The sequence below is a fragment of the Bactrocera neohumeralis genome, chromosome 3 (assembly GCF_024586455.1).
Source record: "Bactrocera neohumeralis isolate Rockhampton chromosome 3, APGP_CSIRO_Bneo_wtdbg2-racon-allhic-juicebox.fasta_v2, whole genome shotgun sequence".
NCBI classification, from domain to species: Eukaryota; Metazoa; Arthropoda; class Insecta; order Diptera; family Tephritidae; genus Bactrocera; species Bactrocera neohumeralis.
Genome location: NC_065920.1, coordinates 18,031,085 through 18,049,482, shown reverse-complemented (window position 1 = coordinate 18,049,482; position 18,398 = coordinate 18,031,085). Strand labels below are relative to the sequence as shown.

At 34.8% G+C, this 18,398-nt stretch overlaps 3 protein-coding genes, 1 long non-coding RNA gene and 1 other non-coding gene across 8 annotated transcripts in view; 2 read left to right on the top strand and 3 right to left on the bottom strand.

Annotated features, from left to right (window-relative positions):
- Positions 1-3,107, top strand: part of LOC126752478 (uncharacterized) — an 82,903-nt gene extending 79,796 nt beyond the window's left edge. Inside the window, exons 3-4 of the long non-coding RNA XR_007666001.1 lie at positions 1,270-1,570; positions 3,013-3,107. This is a non-coding gene — a long non-coding RNA (uncharacterized LOC126752478). The remainder of the gene's footprint in view (positions 1-1,269; positions 1,571-3,012) is intronic.
- On the bottom strand, positions 620-10,130 carry LOC126752458 (zinc finger protein 62-like). 3 transcript variants are annotated; one of them, XM_050463264.1, is made up of 4 exons: positions 8,430-10,130; positions 7,989-8,363; positions 5,534-7,924; positions 620-974 (listed from the first exon to the last, which is right to left on the bottom strand). In XM_050463264.1, the coding sequence occupies exons 1-4, from the start codon at positions 9,550-9,552 to the stop codon at positions 955-957; spliced, it is 3,909 nt and encodes a 1,302-aa protein (XP_050319221.1). In that variant the 5' UTR covers positions 9,553-10,130; the 3' UTR covers positions 620-954. The 3 variants fall into 3 exon arrangements, with proteins under 3 accessions (XP_050319221.1, XP_050319219.1, XP_050319220.1); XM_050463262.1 differs by lacking the exon at positions 620-974 and adding an exon at positions 2,700-3,467; XM_050463263.1 differs by lacking the exon at positions 620-974 and adding an exon at positions 4,143-4,365.
- Positions 1,838-1,908, bottom strand: Trnag-gcc (transfer RNA glycine (anticodon GCC)). The gene has a single exon. It is a non-coding gene; the product is annotated as a tRNA-Gly (tRNA).
- An 18-nt stretch (positions 10,131-10,148) lies between the features above and the next one.
- Positions 10,149-16,163, top strand: LOC126752457 (myb-like protein Q). Of its 2 annotated transcripts, none has more exons than XM_050463261.1 (3): positions 10,149-10,306; positions 10,903-12,245; positions 12,375-16,163. In XM_050463261.1, exons 2-3 carry the CDS (start codon positions 11,052-11,054, stop codon positions 15,486-15,488), a joined length of 4,308 nt encoding a protein of 1,435 aa, XP_050319218.1. In that variant the 5' UTR covers positions 10,149-10,306; positions 10,903-11,051; the 3' UTR covers positions 15,489-16,163. The 2 variants fall into 2 exon arrangements, with proteins under 2 accessions (XP_050319218.1, XP_050319216.1); XM_050463259.1 differs by having other exon boundaries at positions 10,149-10,356.
- A 153-nt stretch (positions 16,164-16,316) lies between these two features.
- On the bottom strand, positions 16,317-18,384 carry LOC126752473 (chitinase domain-containing protein 1). Its single transcript, XM_050463289.1, has 6 exons — positions 17,796-18,384; positions 17,537-17,723; positions 17,271-17,474; positions 17,040-17,201; positions 16,739-16,976; positions 16,317-16,643 (listed from the first exon to the last, which is right to left on the bottom strand). Exons 1-6 carry the CDS (start codon positions 18,072-18,074, stop codon positions 16,502-16,504), a joined length of 1,212 nt encoding a protein of 403 aa, XP_050319246.1. The 5' UTR covers positions 18,075-18,384; the 3' UTR covers positions 16,317-16,501.
- Between the last annotated feature and the right edge of the window lie 14 nt (positions 18,385-18,398).

The following is an 18,398-nucleotide window of genomic DNA, read 5'->3' as shown; positions in this document are numbered from 1 at the left end:
GAGATCAAACTTCTTTTTTATTAGCATAGACACCGCTTACGCGGTTATAGCCGAGTTTACACTAGCGCGCCAGTCGTTCTTCCTCTTCGCTGCTCGGTGCCAATTGGAGATTCCAAGCGAAGCCAGGTGGTGGAGAAGGACCACCAACGGACTGGAGGTTTTTCTCTGCTTTCCCAGGCGGATACTGCGTCGAATACTTTCAGAGCTGGAGTTTTTTCGTGCATACAGTTTAAATTGACCAAACGGAGTCTACTTTGACCAAATTGTACAGACCCACGCATTGCTGTTGTGAGTTGTGAACTTGCACCGCAAAGTGATTTTGTATATTAATTGGGTCAGCAAGCTCTATAGACTTCATTTTACGATGAGCCAAAATAATTTTTTTTTCGTTCGTAACTTCCTTTTGTACGTCTATATTTTTTATTTTTGTTTTCTCTCTCCAAAAAAAATTATTAATTAAGTATCTCTAAAATTATTTCTGTTTGGTTTCTTATCCCTTTGTTTTTATAAAAAAATTGTTTCACGGAAAAATTTATTTTATATTTAGTATGTATGTATTATGTATATAATAATATAGTTTTATAATAATTAATATTCCTATATTGATCTCTTAAAAAGTCCTTACACAACATAAGAGCATATACTTATGTATGTATTATTTAAATATAACGACTTAACATAATACATAACATTGATCCGACAACATAACATAAACTTAACATACATACATGTAATATTCTCTTTATTAACGATTTACTTACATACATACATACATACATATGTATATACAAATATCAAGTTTTGTTTAATATTACGTGGTTCGCTTTATGTGGACATAGGACATGTTGGTTGCGCTCGAAGCTAACAACAACAGCTCGTTTAGCACCCCACTTAACAACCCATTTTCGCTGATGAAATTCAGGTTAAGCTCGGTAACGTGCACCCCAATGTTGGTTAGTTAGCAAAAAGAAAGACTATGGATGCTTATTATTATCAAAAAAATTAAAATCATATTTTAAATAGATTTTTATAAAATTTATAATTCATATAAAAAATATTAAACATTTTAATTTTAATAAAATTAATAATGATTATTTAAATATATCAAGCATTCGAGTTAAAAAGCAGGTGGATTATTTTTTTATTATTATATTGTAAATATTAAAATTTACGTAATTCTTAATAATTACTTTTATTTAAAATAAATAAGCTGAATAAACTGTTGTTTACAAAACAAATCATTAAACATTTCCCCCGTACACCAAACAGATCGACTGAAAAAATATTTCACAACAATAATGCGATGACGACGTTGAGAGAGAAAAATCGCATGATGGAATTTTGGGAATCTGAAAACTTCAAAGAATTGTTGCATGATATGCCATTTATACCAGGCCAACATGGTCAGCAGCAGCGAGAGTCCCATTGCATGTAGCAGCGAAGCAGTATGTCAAACTCGTGTACTCGTGTATAATGTGTGGAATTTCAAGTCTCTACGTACCGGCGAATGAATGAATGAATGTCATGGCACGCAAAGGAATGCGAATGCAGACACACACACGCATTAAAGGTAAGTAAGTGTTATTGGACCGGTATGTCATAATGATTTTGTTGGCTTTGTGAAGCATTGTTGTTGCGTGTAATTTGTACGCTGTATAAGCATGAATTGGCTTGCATGAAACATATTTTTGTATATTTTATTGCATGCGAAAGATTCAGTGGTTTTGCTCGCCCGCAATGCGTTGTAAAGAAAATATAGAAAAGAAAACAAAAAACAAAATGTGAAAAAATATTATAAAAAGAGAAAAGTAAAAAAAAAAAAATGAAAAAAGTAAATTGCATCGGCCGGGAATCGAACCCGGGCCGCCCGCGTGGCAGGCGAGCATTCTACCACTGAACCACCGATGCTTGTATTTTCCTCTTTGTAATTTGTTTACTAATAACACGTGTTTGGCATTTGCCCATGCTTTGATATTTAGTCGCCATGTCTCTCACCGCAGTATTTAGCGAAGTCGCACAACAACACTTTAGCAGCCAATGTAAATATGAAAGGCAATTATGTGTAACTGTAGTAGGGTAGGCGTACCAATGTTATTTGCGTGCACAACGCCACGTGTTTTCATTAATTATTATATTTTGTTGAAATATATATTTATAAGTAGAAATTTTATTTTTATTACTTTAAATTTGACTTAAACCTTCATATTTAACTTTTTTACAAACAATTACCAACTGCTTACAGCAATTTTAAACTGAAAAAAAAAATTTATTAAAACAAATAAATTTTAATATATAAAATAATATGTATTTTCTTTAGAAATGTTCTTTTTTTTAATAAAAAGCAAAATTTTTTATACATAAATTTTTAAAGATTTAATTCCGTAGAAAAAAAGTGTCCGACCACCCTAGCGTGCGCTCTGCTGCGCACACACACTCGCACATACATGCAGGCTGCGCTGCCCGCAAATTTGCGGCAGCGAAAAAACAGCGAGTTGCCTACTTGCTGATTCTGGGCGCCTAGTACCAAACGATTAAATTCAGTTTAACCATCCACCGAGCAATTTGCGCTGCGCCGACGTCGACTGCGTATATTGACTGCGAGCACGTTAACAGGCAAAATGCATATTTTAGACACTGTAAATACGAAATACTCACTTTTTGCTATTTTTCCAATAAAATTAGTACAACCTCGTGCTTTATTTTATTTCTATTATTTTTTGTTCCATTTAAATAAAATTGTAATACGTTTTTTCGCATATATCTGTGCATACACATACTTTATACTTTTATCCATAGTGTAGGCAAAATATTTTGCCATGGTAAAGTGGCACGCGTTGGCCATTCATTCAATTATACTCATTGTCATCTGTAAGAGCATAAGCTGTGGGTAAGAACACCACACACACATGTTCCATGGCTTACTCTGGGCGCGTGTGCAAGCCAACAGCCGGTGTGCACATATTGGTGTACTATATGTATCTAATAATTTTGTTTTGCTTTCGTATCTAACAGCTTTCTATTGGATTCGATGTGCGGATACTGTTTGGTGTTGAGCTGTGCGTCGCGCTATTATTCCTGTCAGCTTGGTAAGAATGTTTGTTGTCGTGTCTGCGAGGCGACAGTCAAAAAAGCAGCAGGCAGTTCTAGCTAGACACTATGTAGACAAACAAACGCACATCCGTCAAACGTTTTGGTCGTCGTTGGCACAAGCAATCCGCGTGGATATATTGATGATAGCACTTATGTGGCGGTGACCAATGAATGGCGCGTGCGAGCTGACCAGTTGGCGTTGCGATATGTACACATGAAGAATCCAGCAAACAGCAATTGGCAATGGAAATCCAAACGTTGTGCGATGTGAAGGATTAGCTCGCAAATTTTTACATATTTACATATAAATATTATTGTTACACATATACAATACATTTTTGATTGGCGATTTTTAGGAATTTTTGAAATATTGCGATCTTTAAATAACAAAATTTAAATCAATTAACACATCAATGCCAAGAAGACGTCTAACCCTTACGCAAACATATGACAAATTGCAAATACATTCATATACATATAAATATTAAATTTAGGATAAAATTAATTTATGGTATGTTAAAAGCTTATTTCTATTAGCTATTAAAAGCATGTTTTGGACACAAATTGTGTTTGTGCATAAAAATACAATTTAGTGTGGTTAATATCTACATACAAAAATTAACTTAAAAACTTAGTTTTTTTTTTTTTTCAATTAAAAAAATTTCAAATTCTTCACAGGATTGTTTGTAAATATTTTTAAAATTAATTGATTATGAAAAACATTAGATAAAATTGCCGGAATTAACCCGAAATAACTATTTCTTTTAAAATTCCGAATTTGTACGTAATTTTCATTTTTTTTTAGTTTTTGATAAAATATACAAATAATTTTTGAATAACTCCACTTCTAATGTAAAATATTGAACTAATAAATAGTAAAAAAAAAATCGAAAGTACTAAACGAACTTTTAGCGATAGAAACTTAAAGTTTTTAAATATTTACTGAAAAATAATATTAAAAAGTAAAAACAAAACTAATAAAAACTTAGTTTCTAAATATTTTAAATAAATTTCTATAAATTGGCAATAATTGCAATGAAATTGTTAATCACATTTTTATCTTCAGCTACAAAATTATGATAAATGACTAAAACCTATCTAAATAAAAAAAAATTTAAATGAAATTAAGAAATCTCAAATTCTCATTGCGTTCAATTCAACAAGTATTTTTCACGATTTTTTTTTTCAAATATTATATTTATAAATTTAATTTGGCATATAAAAAAATTGCATTGCAAACAAACGGAATCAAAAAAGTTTTGAATGGAACTTTTCCTAACGCAAATTTAATCGGAAGCTTTATATATTTCCAGGATAAAAAAAATTAAAAATGAGAAGTTATTAAAAATTAAAAACAAAATAATATATGTACATATACATATATAATATAATAAAATGTAAAATAATGCTATCAGAGAATTTATAGAATAAAATATGTACATATACATATGTACATATGTATGTATGTATGTACATACATGTGTTCAATAAAACAAAATAACGATTAATTAATTAGTTAAAATTTTAAAATAAAGTAAAAATATATTAACCGATGGTATATGAAAAAATTTCGAAAAAAATTAAAAAAAAAAAAAAAAAAACAAAATAAAAACAAAAAAATTAAAAAGAACTTTTTAAATAAAAAAAAATTAAAAAATAGAATTACATAAGAAAAAAATGTCAATAAAGAAAATGTAAATTAAAAAAGTGAAACTTATCAAAAAAGAATAAATTTAAAAAAAGAAAGAAATTCAAAATTAAAAAAAAAATGTTAGATAAAGGAAAAGAAGTTGTATAAGAAATTAACATTAAAATAAAACAAAAAAATAAATAAATTAGTAAAGGTATAAATATTAATATAAAGTAGATTAATATAAAAAAAGAAAATAATATATCGAAAAATAAAAAAATATATTTTGCGTCATACATATTTAAGTAACAAAATGTATGTATGTAACCTCCACCTGCATAAAACAATATTATAATAATTATCATCATTGTTATCTTTTAATCTCTTAATTTCATTTTTAATTTCATTTCTGCTATTATTATTATTATTATTCTGTTTTTGTAATTTTAAAACCATGTTTGTTAAACCAAGAAACACGAAAAAATTAAAATATAGAGTACAAAATAGTAATATTTGTTGTAATCAATGTTTGACATAATTATTTTTGTTGTAGCAGCAACAAACGCACAACAGTCAGTGCAACCGACGATAACTATACGAAAAGTCATTACCACAACTCACAGCGCCCAATTCATTGCACATTATTGTATGTATATACATACATATAGTACATTTATCTCACTAAACTTTGTTCACTTGATTTGACTGATAGCAATAGATAAACTAATAATTTTATGTTTAAAATACGTTTACCATTATTATTACCTTTAATTAATTTTCTAAATAAATAAATAAAAAGAGTTGTTTAGTTACCTCCTTCACTGGCTTTGGCTTCTTGTTCGGGATGTTTAGCACGCACGTGTAAACCCAATTCTCTCTTGTACTTATAATAACGGTCGCAGTAGTCGCACTGAAACACTTTTCGATTGGGATTATGCAAATCCATATGTGTGTTCAGCGAGTTGATCGAGCTGAACATGCTGAAGCAGACGCGACATAATTTCGATGGATATTCACTGGGATCATGCTCATTCTTCATATGTTCGATTTGTTCGCATGAAGTACTTAGCACACTTGGACATAGAACACACTTAAACGTGCCCTTGGCGAAGTGACGACGGCGAAAATGCTGTGTGAGCACACCTAACGTGGTCGAACGATGTTGACAGAGAATACAAATGAACGATTTGTATTGCATATGTGTTAGCTTATGTCTTTGTTCGGCCAGGATGCCGCCACTTATATTAACACTACACTGTTTGCAACGTTTAAAACCATCTGATGTGGCTTCAATATTCAGCTGATGTTGTTCGAAGAAACTATGTGCACCGTTTATGTGTAAATGCCATTGTTCGGATGTGTCGAAATGCTCATTGCATTCGGGACATGCATATGAAATGTATTCATTAAATTCATTAAATACCGCAGTTTTAACGCTCGGTATTGCCATGGTTGTACGCGACACCTTCGATATATCCACAGCGGTTACTTTCAAAGGATCGACCTCCTCACCAGCTTCTGCGGTTGTGTTGCTATTCTCATGTGTCTGCTGACCGGCAATCACAGCCTGATGATCGTCCAGCAGATGTGAGCGCATTGTTTCAAAATATAGTATATTTTTATCACATAGACGACAACAGAAACATGTAGCGTTAATTTCACTTAAATAGTGCTTAATCATAGTTTTCTTGTATACGACATTAAAATATTTTTTGCACGTTTTACAATTCGCCGCATTTGTTTGATGAATTGTGAAGTGTTCTCGAAAATTATTATGAGCTTCGTTGAAATGACGCGTCAGCATTAGATTCGATTCGAATTCCGTATCCGGGCATAATGGACAGCTTATACGTATGAACTTTGCGAAGTCATTATCATCTGTAAGTACAACACTAATACATCTGTTGGCGTCTGCATTATCATTTTCACTTTCGGAGTCTAACCGTTCACTGGACGAGTTTGCTCCGTTCGCTTTTACATGTGAGACAGTTTCGCGTTTATTTTGTATTTTGGCTCTCTTATTATCAATTTTTGCTTCCATGCCTTTGGACGCTGTACGCTTATTAGCTTGTGCCTTTTTTGTTTCCTCCGTTTCGTCGAATTCTGTTGGTGCAACAGCACAGTCACCACAATGCGCTTTCGCCTTTTCCACTTCGATGAAATATTCCAAACAATATCTGCACTGATAGGGCTTAAATGGCAGATGTACAAATCGATGATCCAAACGCCTTACATATGTCGTCTTTACCTGACAAATTAAACACTCTACCAAATTGCCCTTCGCTTGTTTCATCTGTAAACCGGTAAGTGTTGTCATTTCATGGTATTTACTTATATGCCAACGCCAAGCTTTCATTGTTGGCACTTCAAAGTTGCATTCGGGACAAAATTTCTTTATAATCTTCTCAAATGTTTTAGGATATTTGGTGTGCGCTGTGCTTTCAAAATCACCATCATTATTTTCTTCCACTTTACTTGTATCATTCGGACATTTATGTTTAATAGCTAGCAATTTGAATTTAAATTGTTCGTCACATAGCATGCACCAAAAACTATCGTACGGAAAATGTTCTCTAGCATGTTCTGACATTAAACTTAAATCCAGTTTTTCTACAACGAAGCTCAAGCATTCGTTACAACGGTATTTTTCGCGATTACTATCAACGTTATCAGCACTAAGCTTTTCAAAGCCAAGTCCAGCAGGCTTATCTAAACCATGTATATTTGTTGTATGCACTTTACAAACTGTTGGTTTTGCAAATTTTTTACCACATTTAGGACATAATCGCCCCATTTTATTTAAGCGCGTCTTCAAAATCTTTTGATCGTATTTATCCACTATATTAACCGCCTCTGTTGTATTTTTTGAACATTGATGTTGTCTCGCCTGCTCTTTAAAACGAAATCGCTCTTTACAGAAGACACATCTGAAACTTTCATATGGCAAATGTAGTCGCGCATGTTCTAACATAGCTTTCAAATTTTTCACATTAATCGTAAAATTTTCACATTGAGTGCAACGAAATACATCTTCAGTGCTACCGTTTGTTTCGCACACTACAAAGCCAAGCCCGTAGGGTTCATGCATGCCATGCATTCTATTCATGTGTCTTGTTAAGGAAGAAGGCGTTGTATATGTTAGATCGCATTTAGGGCAAAAAGTATCCATATTGGGTATGGGAATTTCTCTGGGATATCTTGATTCTAAACGATAATAAATGTATAAATTAGTTATTAATATATGTGTATAGTTATATATTAACCTTACCTTTTACTGTTTCAACAACCTCCACATCCACACAATCATGTCCTGGTATGTCGGTTTCATAAGCAAAAGATGTATTGCAAATTTTACACAGTAAAGGATCATAAACGGTATGTATACGCGCGTGCACTAGCATTGTATTTAAATCCAAGTCGCAGGTGAACTCTTCGCAAATCGTACATTCATAAACTTCTGAAGCACTTTGATTTGCTATCTTTTTAAAATCCAATCCCGATGGTTTGCTCATGCCATGTTTTATATACATATGCCGTTTGCAATGGAACAACTTGCCATATGAATTTCCACATTTTAAACAAACATGACGAATATGTTTCATGTAGTCTCTCTTCAGTTCGACTGGTTCTTGTTGCACATTTTCTAAAAAATAGTAAATTTAACAATATTATTTTATTAGAAAATATTTAAAAATTATTATTAACTTACTCTTTGATAACTTATTTCTACGGCCTTTCGCACTTAATATAGTATGTGAATTGGCGCAACTCTGCAAGGCTTTACGTAGTTCCTCACAAATGTGTAAGCGCATATAGTCAAATCGACGAAAACTTTCATCGCAATATTTACATTTGTATGCGTGTTTTCCAGTAAGTTCGCCTAAATGCAACATATAATGTTCGCGTAAGTTTGTTAATGTCCGACTAGATGTACTTTTGCGATAAATGGTCGGGCATTGAGTACACTTGTATGAAATATCATTATCTTCGCCAACTGAAATCACCTCTTTGAAGCTCAGTTCTTCCACCGACTTGTCTGCAAATTTTTCAAATACATGCGCACGTAAACTAACATTTGTGGGAAATTCTTCGCCACAATCTAAGCAAATGAAACATGTTCTATCGTCAATAGTCTTTTCATGTTCCTGAAACATATGCTTTCGCAAATACCATTGTGATGAGAATTCTTGCTGACAATATGGACATACAGTTAACTCAATACTTTTTTTTGTCATATCCAATTTATCGGAATGCACTTGACGCAAATGAAAATTCATGCTTGGATGTGTTTTAGTTCTCCAATCACATAATTTACATTTTAAAAACAGACTAAATGGCATATGTGAGATTTGATGATCTAATAGTTTGTTAAAATCTGGAGTAGCCGTTTGAAAATCACAAATTTTACATTTTGCACCTACTTCGTTGTATTTAAATTGCAAATCTTCCGGAGTAGCTAAATGATGTATGTAATTAATATGTTTCTTCCAACAATGTGCAGAATTAAACTCGGAATCACACATAGGACATTGTCTCAGAACATATTTTCCATAAATATAGTTGGAGCTATTTATACACATTTTCTTTTTTGTCTCCAAGTTATGTAAAATTGGAAATGAACGGTTCACGTCAGGTTCACATTCAAAACTGTTTTCAGAGACTGAATCGTAATACTCTTCATTATCAGCATTGGAGTTAGTATTGGAATCACTCTCATATTCCTCTGATATAAATTCCGCGTCTTTTTTCAGATTTACCTCAATATTCAATTGATTGTTAATAACTTGTTTATTGGGTAAAGCATGTGTCATAATTATTGGTTCTTTATCCATGTTTAAAGATTATTTACTAGTTAAGTAAGATCTAAGTTATTTACACTTAACTGAGGTTGGTGTGTTTATGTGCTGTGGTCTGATCAGGAAGAACTGCATCTGAACAACTGCATTCACAGAGCGATTTACGGGCCAAGTTTACAGGAACCATAATATTAATATTCTTATCGCTTATGTTTTAATGCATACTAACTTATTTTAAACACGAAAAATTATATTTTGTTCGTAAATACTTGTCGCAAATAAACTCGATCTCTCACAAATTTTGGTGAAGTAATGAACATAACAAATCGACCGACTTATCGATTATTGGTTATCGAAGTTCGAAAAAAACATTGATTACCCTCAAATAGAGAATAATAATTACAACCAAAATTTATTTAAACGAATCCAGTGCACGCTCAAATCAATAGTTGTAATTTAATCTAATTATATTCGGAAATATTTATTAACGTTTTTAAATATTATTTACAAATATTAAGCGTCCTACCATATCCAAAATATTAGATATCAAATGCAGCCCTGTCAAATCCAACCTTATTTTTGTACGTCACTATAAAGTAATCGTATAAAAGGAACGAGTGCGAAAAATTTTCTGCCGTGTCTGCTCCGGTCGGAGAGCTGACTGATAAAAAAAAAATTTGTTATAAATTATCACATGTAAATTTCTACAAAATCTTAATCCGTTAACCATGGATCTGAATTAACTAAAATAATTTTTTACGACGGGAACACTACGTACACGGCATTTTGGGTGAGGCTTTTTGCTTGCACTCATACACAAGCACGCTTCGTATACATTCGGTATGTTGTTTCTCAAAATCGACTTGCCTGAAGCGTAGTATTTCAGTGCTATTACGTTTTTTGAAAAAGTTTAATTAATAGTGTACAATCTTCATACTAAATTTTGTGTTTGCATGTTAAGCTTCTAATCTATCTAGAGGATGTGATTCGACCCCAGGAAATGTTTTTTTAAAAATAATCTATATAAAATGCCTTTTGGATATCGTATTAATTTTTTTATATGCTCATGGTTGTGTATGTTTTGGAAGAGCGGACGGAAAATTTGTATGTAGTATGGTGATTAACAGCTGTCAGAGTATATCAGCTGTTTATTAGGCACTAATTTAGAATTAACAGTGTTGTATTATAGAAAAGTATCAATAATATTGATTCTTTAAAATTCGGTACACATTTTTCGTTTTCATTATAGGGTAAAACAAATCCACTAAAATATTTATACATACGTATATATATGGATAAAATACAAATTAATATATAGTTGGTAGTTAGAAATTTCTATGTCGTCTATACAAAAAATTTAGTAGAATTTTTGCTTTGATTTTACAGAATTCTGGTTTGTTAGTGATTGGTCACAAAACGCACAGTTTCTTCCTTCAATAGTAGATAGTTCTTATATATGAACTTCTGTTTTGTGTCCTAAAGCCATACATCCATACGAGGCAGAGGCCAAATACCCTTGTCGTTGTATGTAAGTCATGCCCAACAGCAACGACTTTTCCACAGAGCACTCCGGGAAGATATCCAAAAATATATCGGCGATCAGCAATTTATTTTCAACCGCCATGGCCACGACTAAAGGTGGGAATTCAGTCCCAGAGGCACAGACCACCAGCAATTCTACTAAAAATTCTGAAAATTCATTAATAAAACACCAAGGGCAAAAATGGCATCAAGTCTTTGATTTTGATAAAATGTTAAAGCAAGTACGAGCTACTGTTTCCGACAAGCAACATCATCGTAATAAAGGGGATAATAGTTCGTCCTCGAATAATAATGGGAAAAATACTACGACCAATTCAACAGCTTCATCGTCAAAGGCCAGCGGTTCGTCTAATTCCAAAAGTGCACGGTCTATACGTCAAGTGCAACGTTTAAGCGGTAACGATATGCATTACTATGGTATAGTTCCAAAGAAAACCTCGGCTGATGTTATCGTTTGCAGCATATGTCGAGGCATTTACACTATGGTCGGTTTCAACAATCACATGATGATGCAGCATCCCTCCGCTTGGGGTGCTGTCTCGTCCAAATTAGCCAATATGCCAACAGCAAATGAGATGATCAATTTAATTTCCAATGATAATAGTCAAGATTGTTTGCGAGATGGCTCAGGTTTAACCGCTCCAACTGAAATTTTGGGTTCACCCTCAGATCTATCAGGGATTTTGTCCACATCATCAAATGCATCATCATCGTCATCCTCCATATCGACAACATCTTCCACATATACGGCAACACCACGTCATAAAAGCAGTAAAAGTGGTGGTACAACGGCTGGGAGCAGCTCATCCGGTGGCAGCAGCAGCGCCAGTGGAAGTCGTTCGCGGAGTAAACAATCGCGACACAGCAATAATAACAACCATGCAGCTTCGGTCGGGATTCATACGTCCAGCAACACCAGCACGGAGAGTGCACAAGCGACGAGCAAAAGCTCCAAGAAAAACTCCAGCAACAGTTTAGGCTCGAATACAAATAGCCATAAAAACGAAAATGCCAATAATCCGCCGTCGGCAACAATTTCGAATGCCGGAACGCATAGTGGTAAACATAACAGGGATGCGGGTACAATAGACACATCAGCCACAACACCAATAGCTCTTTATTCTTCGTCATCCAATTCTTCATGCTCTTTACCACCAACACCAAAGCTGAGCACAACATTAACTGAGGTAGGTGGAATGGTTGTTGTAAGCAACAATGCTTTTTGTTACATTAACGAATATTTTCATTTTTTTTAGTAATATTTAAAATTAATTTTTAAAAAATGTTAATGCATGGGTTGTTTCCCCAACTTTTAGGTCAAAAGTCCTGCTTTTGGTGGTCAGGAATCGGTAGATTCGTCTGTTTCTAGCTCTAGCCTTGAATACGAACGTATTAGCTCAGGTGGTAAATCAGTATCAGGCAAACCGTCGAATGCTCCCGGGAAAAACTCCAAAAATAATGGAAATTCCGGTTCTTCCTCAACTCACGCTTCAAAAGAAGTTGCGAAAGTTGCTGCAATCAAAGATATAACACGCTTTGATACAACACCACTAACTGAACTCGATCAAGCTGTATCCTCAATAACTGAAAACACTGGCTTAATCGACAAGAAACCGAGTGGATTCGTTAAAAATGTTATGGATACTACTAACTTAAATATGCCATCAAGCATTACCAATATTTTTCAAATGCCAACTACTACAGCAATTACAGAAAACAACAGTGAAAAACTACTGCAGGCGGCCATGAATGCGCCTACAACCAACGCCAATATGAATGTAGTGCAAACGGTGATGGCACCAAATTATGTGGTGCCTCAAGAAGTGACACAGACATGTGACGATGCATTACCGCATAACACATCGGATGACAATTCCATACTGACATTTGACGATATGTTCGATAGCAAATTCATTAATGAGATACTTAGCACAGCTGATACTGAAATACACTTTGATGAAAATGAATTGGACACAGCAACTGCTGCACAACAGCAGCAGCAACAACAACAACAGACACAGGATCAGCATCAGGTGTTTCAGCAACAGGTGCCGCCGTCAGCAAAGCGCATGCGCTATGACGAAACAATATTAACGAGTGGACCACAACAGCAGATTCAGCATCAGCAACAGGGCCATGGTGTTGAAATAACCGGTGAATTTGTAGCCTACCAACAGCAGCAACAACAGCAGCAGCATCAACAATATGTGCCCTACAATGTTGCTACACTTGAGGATTTGAAAATGTTTAATAGCACCGGGCCGTTGGTTGAACAACACCAATTGCAGCATAGTACAGATCAACAACAACAACAGCAGCATCAACAACAACAACAGCAACTCACTGCCATCGATGCAATGCAATTGCAACAGTTGCTCTATCAACAACAAACATTAAATAATCACTATGACACCAACATGGTTGATAATTCCACAGATCCGAACACTTTGGCTATGCATCAACAGCAATACGATCAAAGCGGTGTTGTTAGCGCAAAACAATTAATGGATATATGCGCGTCTGTCGATATGAAATCGAATAAATTGACCGATTTTTCAACATTGCCAACCACGGGCGGTGCCTATGAGAACTCCTATGATAATATGACAGCACACTTCCAACTATACAATATACCCTCACTCACAGATGATAATGTAGACACTGTGGTTGAGCAAATGGCTACTGGTGGAGATGCTGGCTTGCTGCTGCCGAACGTCATGCAACGTACAGCACAGCAATATGTGCTGCCTGGTGGAGTTGGTGAAGATCATTTAATTTATGAAATAACTGACAACAACCAAGTGGCTGTTATAAGCCAACAAAGGCAACAACAAATGCTGACTGAATTCCTAACACAAGGCAATTATGATCAAGTCGGCACGGACATAAATGTAGGTGTTGCACCGACAACTATTGATGCTGCAAATGCTGCTGGCGCACTGATGCAACAAAACAACAACGGTGATAATATACACTTAAAAGAAGTAAACGCAGATATTGATGATGATTTGCTCGAATTCGACTACTCACTTTTGGATACGTACAAAACGATCAGTAGTAGTAGCAGCAGCAGCAGTGCAAGCAGCGGCAGTGGCAACGCTAAAGCTATTAAAACAGAACAGAACAGTTGCAGCAATAGCAGTAGTAAATATTATGAGGACGTTTACTTGAATGCCTACCTTTATGCGGGCATACCGAAGCCAATTGCCATTAATTGCTTTGGTCTCATCAAGCTGCCATTCGGTGCCGCAACAACATTCAGGAAACACATATTAAACGCACGTAAAGCCAACAATAGCCCCATCACGTTAAGTGGTGGTGGCATTAACGGTATTGTATGTTCCAACTCATCTACCGCCGTACGTTTGTCCAACAATTCGAAATCATCGATGCAAAATTATTTCTCTAATTTAACCGCAACTTCTAATTCATTGGTTGGCAGTGAGTTTTCCATTGGCAGTATTACCATAACCAACTCGTCGGTTACGCAAAGCCAACTATATGCTGCACAACAAAAACAACAGAGCACTAGTAATAACAACAGCAGCGGCGCTACTGGTGGCAACGTGGAGGTCACTTTCAATACCAACTCCAATGGCTGTGGCTCGGCTATGTCACCGGTTTCGTCCATGCAACGGTCACGCGCCAAATCGGGTAATTCCACGTCAGGCGGTGGTGCCACTCTAGTGCGCAGCAAATCACAAACTGGCGCACCGATTGCTGTGGTTACGCCCACCAGTCGCTTACCGCCACCACCACGTCCCAGCACTGCAGGTCCCGTGCTGGCGCAAAGCAGCAAAACAATCTTTGTCAGCAACACACCCGGTAATAGTAATGAACGCATCAAGTTCATTAAGCGCTGCATGCCGCTTATCAATAGCAACAATAACAATAGTAACGGTCGCAATGATGGCAGCAAGCGACCAAAGTTTTCACCACGTCAAATAGCCGATTTTTTGGGCGGTATTAGTAATAATAATAGTAAGAGTGGCAACAGCAGTAACGGCGCGCACAAAACCCTAACGACTCAGCAAACTAACGATGCAGGTAATAACGGCACTAGCAACAATAGCCATGAAACAGCTGTCACTGGCAACAATAACATTAACTCCACCGCCAACAATGCAACTAATGCAGATGAACAATTGAAATTGGAACGCGTTGCACACTTTTATGAACGACGCCGTAAGCTCTGTGATTTGGCACGTAATAACCGTCAGCAACAGCAGCAACAGCAGAAGCAGCAAGAACAACAACGCACGCAACCACCACATGTGCAGCAGAACTTATTAAAACAACAGCAACAACTATTCAAAATGCTAACTGATTATGGGCAATTGAATGCAGTGGTAGGTAACTGTAAGGGTGCTAATGCGAATCCAAACGCCAACAATAACGGTACCAATGACGTTTTGCGTATTTCTGTTTGAAGTTACTAACCTAAATATATTGGTATTTAATAAACTCTTCAATATGAACCAGGCAAAGAAGAAAACGTAAAAATGTGGATTTTGGGAATATGTTAAAAAAATTAAATTTTAGTTTAAATATAATTTAGGTTTACTAAAGTAGAAAAAATTAGTTCGTGGCGCCAGTAAAGTATACGTAAACGTATTTTCTTGATGCAAAATAGGGTTTGAAAAATATGCGCTTGATCAATGTAATTAAAAATATATATGTATGTAGATATTTAGTGACACAACTATTGAGGGGAAAATTTAATAATTTCGTTTATGAAAATATGAAAAGCAACGCCTGCGCTATAGTATTTGGGTAGCATAAGCATTTGCATAGTTGTCCAGATTTGTATTTAGTTTTTGCTTGAAATTAAGTTTTTTTTTATAATTCTAGTTTTATCGTATCTATGTATGTATTATAGATAACAATAGCTACAAGATAACTTTACATTTACACATACATAGATCTATGTATATGTTTAACGAAAAATGCAGTTGATTCATAATTATGTACTATTTATCGTTTCACTACTCCATTATCCAATCTGATGTATCCGCTTCAAATCAAGACAGACTGAAAGGTTTTTAAGCCTGTTTCTACAATACATACAAATAGCAAACAAATAAAGCAAGATAAAAAAATATAAATAGTCTTTTTCGATTCGGGCTGTGTTTTAAATAGTAAAAATCAGTGGTTTCTATGGACGAGTGCAGTAGCTCAATAAAATCCACTTAATAGCTGTCATTCAATAAATATTATATTCATTATTACTTATGAATATAAAAAATATGAGCTTCGAGTCATTCTTGAATTTTACCGTTTATATTCTAAGTTCGTTTAGCGTACTTTTTCGTGTAGTTTTTGAACATTATTCCGGGAATGTTAAGTTACAATTCACTTATTCGGCATTTGTTAAGATAAATAGAATAACTTACTTACCAAATAAAATATTGCTTATGAATGTTCTAATATCTTAAAAACAGCCTTAAAAGAGATCATAAAAATAGTCTAATCCTTGGCCCAACTCCCAAATAGATATTCCAGTGCCCAATTCTTGAGCAAGTTTTATACGTTCATGAACGGAATAAAGTGTAGGATAGAAAACCATGTGTCTACCATCTTCGGTTCTGTAAAAATATTTAAATATTAAAGTGTTTTTAACATATTAAAAATATAGTTACGACCGAAAAATAATATACTTTTTAATTGCTAACACACTCACTTTACTTCGAAGTAGTTTTCGACATCCAATTCATCAAAGGGTAAACGTTTTTTCGTATATTTCAAAAGCTTTAAAAACTGCCCTGCAACTATTGGGCCGCCACCGTCGGGTGTATAATCATTTCCATACATATTGAGACCCAATAGAAGTTTACGCCTTTTTGTTTTAACATCATTTGTTGTAGGTGGAGCTAATAGTTCCACAGACTGTCGTACCCAGTATAATGGAGAGTTTGCACCTAATCATAGAAAAGTTAAAAGAAATACATATAAGCACAAGTAAAATTATTGCATGTATGTACCTGGTCGCTGTGGGTTCGAATAATCGTAGGTCATTAGCGAAAATGCGTAAACGTGTTTATACAGTTGATTTAGGTGTCTTTCAGTGAATAAGTTTGGAACTTCTTGACGATAGGGCGGAATTACAAGTACTAGACGCAAATTTTCTTTTTTAAGTGCTTCGCCTTAATACAGAAAAAGATAAATTTGTGTTCCTGTTGGCAATAGTAAACTTATAGCAGTTAAGTACTTACTCATTTTTTGTACTAACGTAATAAGAAATGTGTCATCGACACGTCCTCCAAGTTGTGTCCAAAATTCAATGACAATGCCATCAAATTCATAGTTTTTGCAAACATTAATCAACATTTCATTTAGTCGCACCCTTTCGGTCTCCAAGCTCAACAAACGTGAAAAGTCCCGTTCCGTAAATTTGTCAAATATAAAACGTGGGAAAACTATGCGCATTAACTATGGTTTTTTCTTGTTCAAATAAGTAAATCATATCTGATATACCGACTTTTTAGAGTAGTACCGCGATCCTGCTTTGCTTTGCGTTTCAATTCCCTCATCCAATTAACATCAACATCATGGCCACCAGCTATTTTATATTCATTGCCGTCCTTGACAATTTGGAACCAAACGGGTGAGATAATATCGAATTTTCGAACAAACATTTTTGCCACATCATAACCATGTGAATTCCACTATGAAAACAATTAGACATCAACATAATGATACATGAAAAGAAATTTCACTCGATATACGCGTTTATTTACCGCAGTAACATAGCCAAGCACAGTCCCATTGAAGTTACGGTAAGTTGTATCCTTATAAAATGCTGCATTATGTTCTAGAATGTCTTGTGGAAGAGGACGCATATTAATCAAATTACGGTTGAAAACAGACTCATTTTGTGGTCCAGCCAACACATTTAACGGCTTGGTTGTTTTCGTTTTTTCAACACGACCTTTCCTCGGTGATATGGTTGCCTCGACCAGCAAAGGCACAATCAATATCACAGCTATTAAAAAGCTATATGAGTCTTTGGCCGACATAATACAATTCCGTTAGCAATTGATTTTACAACTCAAATTTCATGAGCCTTGTAGTTACAAAATGCTTTCAATACGTCATCAAACCAGGTGAGTCTCCCACTCTTGCAGCAAATCGCCTAATTACTTCCTTTCCAACCGGCTAACAAAGTGAAGTGAGATCGGTGTAAATAATGACAGCTGACTCCAATGCAGCTGATAAACAGTTTTTAACCCTAATGTACCCGATACAGAGAAATTTATGAATTTGCAATACTCTTATTACAAATTGCATTTAGATCTATTCGATCGTGGGGGATGGATAATCCGCGACATTTACTTTGTATA

Coding starts and splice junctions, on each gene's coding strand:
- LOC126752458 (XM_050463262.1), bottom strand. CDS start 9,552: ATGGATAAAGAACCAATAATTATGACACATGCTTTACCCAATAAACAA. Junction 8,364..8,429: donor TAGAAATAAGTTATCAAAGA/GTAAGTTAATAA, acceptor ACTATTTTTTAG/AAAATGTGCAACAAGAACCA. Junction 3,468..5,533: donor AGCCAAAGCCAGTGAAGGAG/GTAACTAAACAA, acceptor TGTTATTTAAAG/ATCGCAATATTTCAAAAATT.
- LOC126752457 (XM_050463261.1), top strand. CDS start 11,052: ATGCCCAACAGCAACGACTTTTCCACAGAGCACTCCGGGAAGATATCC. Junction 12,246..12,374: donor TGAGCACAACATTAACTGAG/GTAGGTGGAATG, acceptor CCCAACTTTTAG/GTCAAAAGTCCTGCTTTTGG.
- LOC126752473 (XM_050463289.1), bottom strand. CDS start 18,074: ATGTCGGCCAAAGACTCATATAGCTTTTTAATAGCTGTGATATTGATT. Junction 17,475..17,536: donor TCGCGGTACTACTCTAAAAA/GTCGGTATATCA, acceptor TAATGCGCATAG/TTTTCCCACGTTTTATATTT. Junction 16,977..17,039: donor TTCGAACCCACAGCGACCAG/GTACATACATGC, acceptor TTCTATGATTAG/GTGCAAACTCTCCATTATAC.